Source organism: Diadema setosum, chromosome 14 (genome assembly GCF_964275005.1).
Source record: "Diadema setosum chromosome 14, eeDiaSeto1, whole genome shotgun sequence".
NCBI classification, from domain to species: Eukaryota; Metazoa; Echinodermata; class Echinoidea; order Diadematoida; family Diadematidae; genus Diadema; species Diadema setosum.
Genome location: NC_092698.1, coordinates 36616967 through 36628656, shown reverse-complemented (window position 1 = coordinate 36628656; position 11690 = coordinate 36616967). Strand labels below are relative to the sequence as shown.

The window sequence follows — 11690 nt, the reverse complement described above, 5'->3', positions numbered from 1 at the left end:
AATTACTCACTTGACCTGTTTCACAGACCTCTCACAAACTTTGGGATTATATTGATCTATTTGTTTGTACAGTTTCAGAGGCAATTTGAACAGAAAGAACTGTCCAAGCAGCATGACGTGAGGAAACTAAGAAACAGTATGAATCATATGTGAAACAATGGAAGGACTAATATCAAAGAAGACAGCTGAACTACTTGGTCCCACACTAATGCACAAAGTTGTATTAATAGCACTGATTTCAGCTCAACATGCACAATCTTTGCACAAACTTTGTGTGGACAGGTGTGCCAAGGATCAAGATAAGTTTGTTTTTGTCATCGATGAGCCTATAAAGCAAAGCATGCCAGGAAACATACATTATAGGTTGTAAACTGGAATTACTGGCATATTCTCCAAATAGGAGATGGGGCATTGTTACTTCTCTCACAAGATACACTGAAATGACTCGGCCATTGACAGAATAGGAAAAAGCCCTCTAATTAACCTACAAGAAGCCATATACTAAGGTGACCACACAAATCATAATCGAGATGTATAAAATTCACCCTCCACTTTGCGTGCATGGAGACAGCTTTATTTAAGCCTCACTCTACAACGTACATGGGCAGCAGCCTCTCCAGCAGTTATCAGGATGCAAGCGCCTGTGGACCCAAATCCTCGGTGTTGCCGGCTAGTCGAATCGGACTTACAATTAGACAGTTCTACAATAAGCCTCTTCACTGGACTGGAGTGTTCGTGAGTACAGTCATGGATACTGTGAATTTAACTGAAGCAGCAGGAACAGAGAATGGATAGGTAAACCCTTTCAAAGGAGTTTACTGGTGATCTACCTTGGACAAACCATAATTATTTGAAGATTTCATCCTGGGGGAATAAAAGTGAGGAACACTCTGTCTACAGGACAGATCATGGATAAGAAGAGGGCAATATTCTTTTCCTCAGAAGCTGGTCAGGGGAGTAAGATCGATCAATTATGAGTGCATGTGAGAGATTGATTGTGAGGAGTTAGGATCGTTTGGAAACGACAGTTTAAAGTGGAAACGGAGAAATGTCTCTGGTGTGGTAGCCCTCATTCCTGTCCGTCATCCTTCAAAACCTTACAAGCTACTTTATTGCAGTTTCTAATTGTATGCTGTGTCAGATCTCCCCTGTAAAGATGGCTTGTTTATGTATGCAAGAGAGGCCAATCCAAAGAAGAAGCTTGAAATATCCTAGTTGCTTCAGTAAAGTACTTTGTTCAATGATTCCAACTACCAGAGCGATTCTATGATTGACATCGTACCAGAAGAAAGAGTAGACTTGACATGGTCAATACTCTCACAAATGAACGACACATCTTCTGGCATAACTGATGCATCTTATTCTGCCCATTTCACAAAATAATGCTGCAGACGAGCGCCTTTTCGGTATGATAAGAAAGAATATGACTGAATGTAGACCCAGTCTATGGTCCACAACTCTTTCTGACCTCCTAACCCAGAAGATGGCAAGCCACGCCAAAGGAGAGGTCTGCTTTCAAGTAAAGTTCAGTGACAATGTTTTGGAAGTGTGCAAAGTTGCAACCATGTCACTTGTCAAGTAGACAGCAAGCAAAATGGTGGAAAGACATATAAATTGAACATAATATGTTAAGGAAGAGCAGACTGAGATGGTATGGAAATGTGGCTAGGAGAGCAAAGACACACTGGCTCAAGAGAAAAGTAAATTTCCCAGTTGCCGGGAGAACCCCTAATGGAAGACTCCACAAGACATGGTAAGGAATCCTCGCGGGAGAAAGTAAGGCATCTAATATCAGCCACATCAACAGACAGGATATCACTGAAGAGAGCTAGCAAGGAAATGACCTGTCCAACCCCACCAAGTTGGAAAAATGGAAAAAATTAAAAGTGGAATATTTCTAGTGGACAGTTTTGGTTTGCCTTTATGCCTACGTATTACATGAAACAGCATGCTCTGAACAGATTACAGATCTTGTGAGGATAGAGACAGACTTTATATGGACGGATCATGGAATGCATTCCTGCTTCTAAAGACTATGAAGAGGGTAAGATATAAATTTTGCCACAACTGTTGTTTTCTCAGCAGCTTGTATAGTCACTCTGTCCAGCAAATGTACCCACATAACACCCGTTTTGCAGTAGTTTCACTGGTTCCCTGTTAATAATCGCGTTGTCTTTAAAATTTTGTTGCTCGCTTTTTACTGTGTTCATGGTTCTTACCTATAGGAAAACAAATGAACATGACAATCTTTCAAACTGATGTTCCCATCAACAACAGTGATGACGATGACAAGGATACATTTTATAAGCATAGTAAATCTCACCTACTGGATAGTCCTACGCTCGACATGAAGGTTGTGATGAGCGACATGAATGTGTAAGAGGTGGATCGATCATGAATGGATAAGATCGATTCACAATGAGTGAAGAATCGAGAAGAAACAGGAGTTCAAGCGGGAATGTAACAAGGGCAAATGTAAAAGTTGTGCGTTGGGTCAGCCAAAGTTAATATAAGAAATTGCTGGACCAATGTCACATGGATGACATGGAAACCACTCCCCTGAGAAGATTGGCCATGTGTTGTGAGAGGTACCAGATGACATAGCCTTACATTTAACCCCAAAGGGCAAGAGGAAGAGAACATCTGGAAGTGGACAGTTGAGCCAGAACCGAGGAGCACACATGGGCGACTATTGAGCTGCTAGCCCAGAGCAGATCTGAGTGGAAGACCTTAAATGCTACCCTACAAGTCAAAGGGCACATAATGTGCAGTAAGTAAGTCTTTCTATACCAGTACAGTGTAAATGGCATGCAGTATGGGACAAATCTGACTGTATCAAACACACATCATGTTCATGCAGTGTTGTAGTGACATGTTTTTGAGATTCAGAGTGCTGCATTGGAAATTACTGATATCTTCCAAAACTTACTGATTTTGAGCCCTGTAATTTCCCATCCCTATTCTGCAAAGTTGGCAACTCTGGTTTAATATGAACCACAGAAGAGAAGTGGGAAAAGTAACATTTTATGGAATGAAGTAAGTGTTTCGTTTAGTGTTGAGTTAAGTCACTGTATGAGATGCAGCAGTAAAGAGCTTCATCAAATACTAGAAAATGAATGTTTGGCCAGTGACGAGTTCATCTCTTCTGAGAACGAGGTCTGCAGTCAGTTGACACGCCTTGTCCGTCTTTTCCATCTCTAGTGGCCCATTGATAGTCTGTAGGCAAAAGAGAAGGATCTGACATAAGGATACAGGCAATTACTACTACAAAAGCTCATCACAAAACATACACACAATGGTGCCAAGAGAAATGAGCAGATTCAGTTTTGGTGCCAACCTGAATACACCTGTAAAACTGACTCTCAATTGTAACGCTAGCATGAAATCACGATTGGTACATATTTGCTGTGTCTTTTCTATTTTTCTTTTGGTACATTTTGAAAACATCAACTCCGAAAGACAGTGCCTTGATGATAGTGATGATGACGATGATGATGATGATGATGATGATGATGATGATGATGATGATGACGATGAAGATATGAGCAAGGCTACTAGACGGGTCAGTTAGGAGCTGTCATACATAAATGCATATATGGAAGGGGTTCCAAAGTGGCTCTGCTGTCAGGAGGAAGTACGAGTATATGTGACCCGCTACAACAAAATGGTCCTAAAGTCGCGCACGGTCGAAGCCGTGAAAATCGAGTTTGAAGTTAGATCATCAAAATTGGTCAAAACTTACGATTTTCTGAATTTGACATATTATTAGAGTCTGACATGTCTTCTATCATCTGTCGAAATTTTGAAGCAAAATGATGAAAGGAAAGACCAAAAAATAGCGTTTTTCTGGGCCATGTTTTTTTAGCGTTTCAGCGAAGCAGAAACTGTTTCGAACATTTGGATTGAGCGCCACACATAGGCTCCGCCCCTAACAACAACCAGAGTGATCTCGTTGGTCAGTTTGCTGCTTGCCGCTAACCGAAGCGTGAAGCTCGCACACTGCCCAGTCGACTGGTGCGTGCAGGCGGGTTGCGCTATGCCTAGCCGCTTCTCCTGATATCCTGGTCACTGATTGGTCGGTGAGGACCGAGCATTCCAGGGTTGCTAGGGCTTAACTTCTATTGTCCGGAGGTGAATACTGACTTGCGTGTCTCTTGATTGTGATTGCGTCGCAAGGAGAACTTTTAGGGCGCTTTTCTCGAAACAGTGATTTCCCAGACGTCTCGACATGCTCTCTTTTAAACATCGATATCTCCGCAGCCGATTATTTTTATGAGACGTGTTATATATCAATTTAATGCAGAAAGATTAGGGAATTGTGTCATGCAATTTTCAAATAATCGATCTCGCCCGACTTTAGGATCATTTTGTTGTAGCGGGTCACATATTCAAGAAGGCATCACAAAGTGACACTGCTAAGCATCACACACACCTTGCTTTCAATGACACAGTGTAGACAGACATCCTTCGCACCTTCTTCTGTACCAAGCTCCCTGATGCCTGTCATTATGCTGCATGCTCCCGCAATGGGTTCATCCATCACCATGGTAACATACAGCACAACACACCCTCTGATGGGTGCAGACGTCCTCCTCACCCTGTGTATAGCTTCCCGGAGTTCTCCTGCACATTCCGCAATGAAGGCATCAGTTACTTGATGCTGAAAGGAAGATGAAAAATGGACTTTTCATGCAACAATTTCACTTAAAACACCTGCTCTCTCAAACATTCTTTCTAAAAGATTCTGATTCAGTAGTTTTATATCAAAACTGTTTTGTAACAGTAAAACCTTTTAATCAACACTGTATATTCCTGTTAGCTGTTTAAATGTAGTATGCATCTTGTGCCTGTGAACATGTCCAATTCAAAATTATACTTCCTGGTAAACATATTCATCAACACAACATTTAACTAATCTCATTTCATTAAGAGACTAGACTATTAACTTCTAACTGACATCAATTGAATAGCTCAAGTCAGACAACACAGCAATAAAATGATGATAATACTCAAATGACTTGCTACATCAGTAACCAATTTTGAATGCAACTACCATGGTTGCAATTACAAATTTTGAATGATAACTGGCTTTGGCCATATTGCTGTCATTGTTGCGGTTTATTACGATTTGATACCAGCGAGTTCATCATGATAGTTTAACCCACTGAGGAAGGACTGATTTTGCTACAAACACGCATTTCCCATAGACACTTGCCTGAGTATATTGGGGACTCATCCTTAACGGGTTAAGAAAACTAAAGGGCCACTCTAAATGAGCACCGACTGAATTCATCAAAGATATTTATTCGCAGTCACTCTTCGCTACACAGTAAATATGGGCAGTACTGTGTGCTAGTTGCTAGCTATGAGTTCTATGGGAGCTTTGTGTATTCCGCAGCACACAGTACCCATGTATTAAAGGGATGGCATAGAACTAGCTGAGATGGTGATTCAGCTTTTAACTTTTTGTGAGATACTTAGAAACCACTTTATGAAATGTGAAAAGAGCATACCATTTGAACAGGAATTGAAAGTTTATTTGAGGAAAATTGGTTTTAAAATGGCTGAGATATCCAAAAATGAAGTAAAACAACTCACCTTGATGATAATGATGGCATTGGTATCAGCTGGAAGGTTGGACAATGAGGGACATTTTTGCTTGAAATTTAGCCTCTTCTTTCTCAGCTTCTGCTCCAAGACATCACTTATGCACTTGGTACAAGAATCAGCCACCACCCCAACTTGAGACAGTCTTTCTGTAACATGAAAGAATGAAATTGAAAAGGAATGAACGAAACTAAGCATCGGTCCAACGCATCAATGGGCAGGATATTGGTAATTGCTAGGTTTAGGTACCCGTTAGTTGAAATGCTTTGTCCTGCTCCTGAAAATCTAACCTGAAGTGTTGGAAATTGATGTCATGATGTCAATTTATTTTATATCAGAAAAGTCAAAGTACTGCAATACATGATAATCCACCTTATCCGACTTAAATGAGATGACTTTAATCTGGTTCTAGCTCTATTTTTAAACACACAGTTGCTAAGTAAACCTTCTGCTGATAAATCAATCACTGGACATATGAATTCAACACAATTTCTATTATTATCACTCATTTCATAAAGCCATCATGCATTTGGTACAGAAAAATCCTTTACATTAGCGTCAGTCAAATTCCATTCTATTAAACTGACCTTTACTTCATTTGCACAAGGTTTCACTCCGCCTTTCTCAAGTCAGCCTGTGACAAGCAATCTGGTTGCTAATCTTGAGCTATCATATCTTTAAAGCATAAAAACTATTCCACTCACCCCTAGCAAACTGTTCTGCTGCATAAAAGTCCCTCCGGTAAGTAACCTGAAAAAAAGGAAAGAAAAAAAGCCAGTAACAATGATCCTCATTTTATACTTGGCAGGGGCCGCGGAATGTTTTTCAGTGTGGGGGGGGGGGGGGGGGGGGGGCTGCGGAACCGGGGGGACGGGGGTGGCAAGGTCAAGACCCCCCCAGCCCCCCCCCCCCCCCCCCCCCCCCCGCTTCCGCGGCCCCTGCTTGGAATATCAATTTTGCAAAAGACACATTGAATGCATTTCTTATGTAATCATTATGCAGGGATTAGAATTAAAAAAGAATGAGAGAGACTTTCAATGTCAGTTATAATAGGTTTGTTTTCTTTGGCTACCATTGTACTCTTGGTGTTCTACTACACCACTGACTTTTCATACTGTTAATGTCTATATTTTTGTGCAATTAATCTTTTTTTTTTTTTCGCTGAGCAGCTCAAAAACATTCTTGAGTTCTAGAATATGTGCTGCACTATTGTCAACCCATTTAAAATGTGCAGAGAAAATTGTGAAGATATTTTCGCTGGTTTTAGAATTCACGGTAGCCAAAAGTAGCCCATAATGCACAAAAATCAATGCACGGCAAAAATGTGTGTGTTTACAGTATCACTTGTGGTATAACACTGCAAAGACACCCATCTTAACTACAGATATTGCATATTACAGCTGGAAAATGAACCACCCTCTGGGGTCATTTTTTTTCTTCTCTACATTCAATCTGGCTATATGAAACAAGTGTATGGAATCATTAAAAGTATGTTAACATCTATAACATTATCCACCACTAAAGGATTAGCCTACAATACAGTACCAAAGATACTGAAACCTCAGCTTCAATTCTGGGGATATAACTCCTTGTAAATATTGAGGAAGAAGAGCCTAAAACTAGTCTAATAGCTATAATCTCTAGCTCTCATTACCTTCCATACTTCGTCTTCTGTTTCTAGCAGCATGGCTCTGGTTCCTGCATACTCCTGGGCTAAATGGAGAACTTCTGTGCCATACTGGAGGTCATGATCGCTTATCTAGCAATGGTAAAGTTTAAATTGTTACAATAATAACATGAGACAGATGAAAAAAAAGAAAAGAAACTAAATACAGATGAAAAATATACTGATATACACATACAGTCACGTATACACACATATAAAGAGGTGTAGACAAGCACTAGAAGGCATGTCGTGAAGAAAAGAAAGTAGAAAACAAACTAAAAAAGGACACAAATGAAAAATAAGGAATGAATTGGAAGACAGGAATAATGATAACAAGTAAATAACATCTGAGATAAAAGTCAGAAAAGTCATTTTCTGCTTTTCTTTTACCCATGATTGACTAAAGTGAATGTGATGTGATCAAGTATTCCATGATGTGATAATATACTAATGAATATGAACAAAATTGTATCTCATGAATGCAGTCACTAATCTATGTTACTAAGAATTTCCTTCTGGTCAGCTAGCCATTTCTTCTGGAACTCAGCTCCTTTTAATAATTAAAAGTTGTGTAGCTTTATATTCTCCCTTGCATTATAGACGATTAAGAAGCAAGTAATTCAGGACCCTGTCAGCAAACAAACAGAAGTATTTGTTTTTATTACCTTTTCATACGCTGTCACAAGGTTGAAAAGAAAATGCCTGTGGAGTGTGGCTGTTCCTGTGCTTGGACCTGACGAGGGAATAATCAAGAATACCATCGGGTCTGGTGGCTAGCGTTGTTGAAACCAATGGGCACACCACCCCAGAAGCCTGTTAAAATATAGGAGATACACACAGATTACTAGTACTGATTTCAAGTACAACCAGTGATTTCTAAACCTAAACTTTGACTGTTTGCACAGAAAACAGTAGACATGTCACACTTCCTATGTGCTTTGACTGGCTCAAAGTAGCAAGAGGACATAATGCTACAAATAATGAGAAATCCCAAAGCAAAATGAACCATTATAAATCATGCTTGAACAAGACACATCTTGCCTGCATAGAAGAGTTTTAAAAGCAAGAGATGAACATATCATAAAATGAAAACTGGTTTTACTATGTCTGATGTTGGCTACATTAGTACACACATATCAAGGGTACTCCAATACCTACTTATCTGCTTCACTAGATACGAAGCAAGTGCTCATATGACAACAACAACAACAATCAATCAATCAATAGTTTATGAAGGAAAGGCAGGTTTTGGCAGTTCTTGACAATCAAATAAAATGATTTCATATCTTGTCACAATGAATTCTTGACTGCAATCATAACAATTGCCTCTTCATATATTTTCCTTAAAAGAAAAGTTTCCAAAAAGTATCATCGTTCTGGGCTACAGAAGAAAAAAGAAAAAAGAAAAGAAACAAAAGCAAACATGAAACAGTTTCTCCAAATGTCCCCTGTAAGCTAAAGTTCATCTTACTGTAAATGGAGACTTGCACAATGGTAAAACATGGTGCTCCGATTGCACATCAGAATGCAATATGCATACAAACCCCTTGCTTGTGAGCTGCAGCTGCTACATTTCTTAGAGTCTCCTCTGCCACAAATGGGCGGACAGCATCATGGACAATGACCGTCACATCACTCTGGTCAAATCCTCTGCTGACCACTTTGTCTCGGACATACTCCACACAGTTCTTGATTGACAGGTGGCGTGTTTCTCCTCCAAGCACCAGACGAACATTGCTCAGGCAGTGATTATCTACAAGGTCCTGCACATACGCCAACCAGTCACTGGACACTGCCACAACCACTGTGTCAATCCATGACCTAATATGATATGGAATTTCAAAAGAAATAGGCACAAATATAGTCTGTGAACACTAGTGCAAAAGATGAGAATCAAGAAACTTTGTTTTCTCATGTTCACAATTTAATAGACAAAACAGATATTCCACTAAACTGCTGCTTAAATACACAACCTGCTACAGAATTAACATTTTAATGGGAAATAAACACTCTCTTATGAACAACTTGTGTAGGTATCTGAAAATGAAGAAATTTCCTCATCATGAAGCATGATAATCTACATATCTGTTAAACTCAGAAGAAAGTTACTAGAAATACCATATATGACATAATGTTTAATGAATTGGGACTTGTAAGACAATTTAACAAGTGATTGGTTTGACTTAGTGAAGTGGTCCCTCCATCCCCCCCCCCCCCCCCCCCGCCCCCCTTGGAATATTATGTATACAGAGCATTTGTATTAAATGGAGGCACTATTTGTGAGTTGTATATTGTGCAAATATTAGTTGACTCATAAAATTCACGCAAAAGAAAAACAACTGCAAAATATACAGCATTAGATACACAGTATGTATGTACTGTATGTACAGTATGAATGCAGTTCTCTTTACCCTATTGATGATGAGTCCTGAGTATACTCGGGAAAGGGTTTATGGGAAATGCGTGTTGTAGCAAAATCAGCCCGTCCTAAACGGGTTAAGAATGCCTTTAAAATACAAGTTGTTTTGGATATGGATGTGACATGTGACAACTCCACAAGCAGAGGAAACTGGAAGGCCATTTCCATAGATATTAAAGCAAATTTTTAGAAATGTTTTACTTTATCTCCTCTTGTGATCACGGCATATGAAGATTTTTGCACAAAATATGAAATGGTTATAAATGTCACTAGGATTGTCCATTTCTACAGCCCATGGTGATGCTATATTTGAGGTTTTTGTCTATTTCAGGGATTTCATTAACAAAAGACCTCTTTAAAGGACAAGTTCACCTTCATTAACATAAGGATTGAGAGAATGTAGCAATATTAGTAGCACACATCATTGAAAGTTTGAGGAAATTCGGACAATCCGTTCAAAAGTTATGAATTTTTGAAGTTTTTGTGCAGTCACCGCTGGATGAGAAGACTACTGCAGTGTATGATGTCACATGCGTACAACAATATAAGGAAAATATAAAGAGAATTTCACAAAATTTCATCTTTTGAAAAAAGTACACATTCCCTTGACTCGTTACTGACATGTTATGGGTAATATTATTCCCATTGCCTTTAGAAAGAGGCAAGTCAAGTGCTCTTTTATTATGCCAAAAAAAAGTGAAAATATGTTGAATTTTCTTTACATTTTCTTTATACTGTTGTACTCATATGACATCACAAGCCTTAGTAGTCTCCTCATCCAGCGGTTCCAACACAAAAATTTTTAAAATTCATAACTTTTGCATCGATTGTCCAATTTCCTCAAACTTTCACTAATGCAGGGGCGGATCCAGGAATTTCATAAAGAGGGGGCGTGTTTACAAAAATAAAGGGGGGCGCACGCACCCCTCCCCCTCTTTTTCTTTTTATTTCTTTTGTTTCAACAAAAAATAAAGGGGGGGGGGGCGTGCGCCGGTTGTGGTCCTCCCTGGATCCGCCCCTGCTAATGTGTTCTACTAACATTGCTGCATTCTCTCAATCCTTATGTTTATGAAGGTGAACTTGTCCTTTAAAGTAATGAAGTTAATTTGATATTCCCTCCCCATTACATACATTTGTATGGCTAGATAACCAAAAATAGTCCTCGCACTGGCAGTTACACTGATTGCAATTTGCTCTGAGCTGATGATTGCGACCATTTCATTTGGAAGAATTTAATGCACTACAATGTACTGTGAATTAGTTAGGTGATTGCTGCGATGCTATGTGATTACAAACCTTTGGAAGCACTGCAATGTATGAAGAATGAGAGGATGACCTGCAATGTGGCAAAACTGTTTAGGGATCTCCAATCCCGTCCGCTCCCCAGTGCCAGCAGCAGGAATGATGGCGAATACCAACCCCGTCATGTATGACATGGAGTTTTACCTGCAACAACATGCAGTATCAGTGAACTTCTTGTTAGGTATTGTAAATACTGAATGACTTGCCTGAAAGTCGGACAATACATCATTGTGGGATCAAAGTAAATTATAAAGTCCTTCAGTGATCTCTAAAGCTGCGAGTCCACTTTAAATCTTTTGTAAAGATAAGTGATGTAATGCAATCACATTAGTCTTACAGACGACACAAACTGTGGCACTACTGTACTTTCGCATCCATGATGTACATATCTCGAATTCTAGTCTACTGAATTATATTGCAAAAAAATCACAGGATATAGTGTATAGCTCATTTCCGATTACTCACATGAATTTGAACCAAAATCGGTTGTAGGAAAGTGTTAATATCGACGCTGACTCTCATGTCATTGCTCAAAACAAACTAGCCAAGCAGCAGTGGTTGGTGCAGTACAAACAAGACACGATGCTATCAAGTACTGTAAAAGTGGAAATTTTTGCGCGACTAATTTTTCACGCTCGGCTGGGTAAGTAATTTGTTTGTAATTTCGCAGAATCACGACATCACGCACAGGAACAT

At 39.5% G+C, this 11690-nt stretch overlaps 1 protein-coding gene across 1 annotated transcript; it reads right to left on the bottom strand.

The window, feature by feature from the left end:
* Nucleotides 1-3090: 3090 nt before the first annotated feature.
* LOC140237419 (D-ribitol-5-phosphate cytidylyltransferase-like) lies at nucleotides 3091-11119 on the bottom strand. The gene is given in 9 exon segments (XM_072317339.1): nucleotides 3091-3216; nucleotides 4433-4660; nucleotides 5599-5756; nucleotides 6312-6357; nucleotides 7262-7366; nucleotides 7939-7963; nucleotides 7965-8086; nucleotides 8818-9094; nucleotides 10989-11119. Coding segments are annotated over 9 exon segments (1203 nt in total). The 3' UTR covers nucleotides 3091-3105.
* Between the last annotated feature and the right edge of the window lie 571 nt (nucleotides 11120-11690).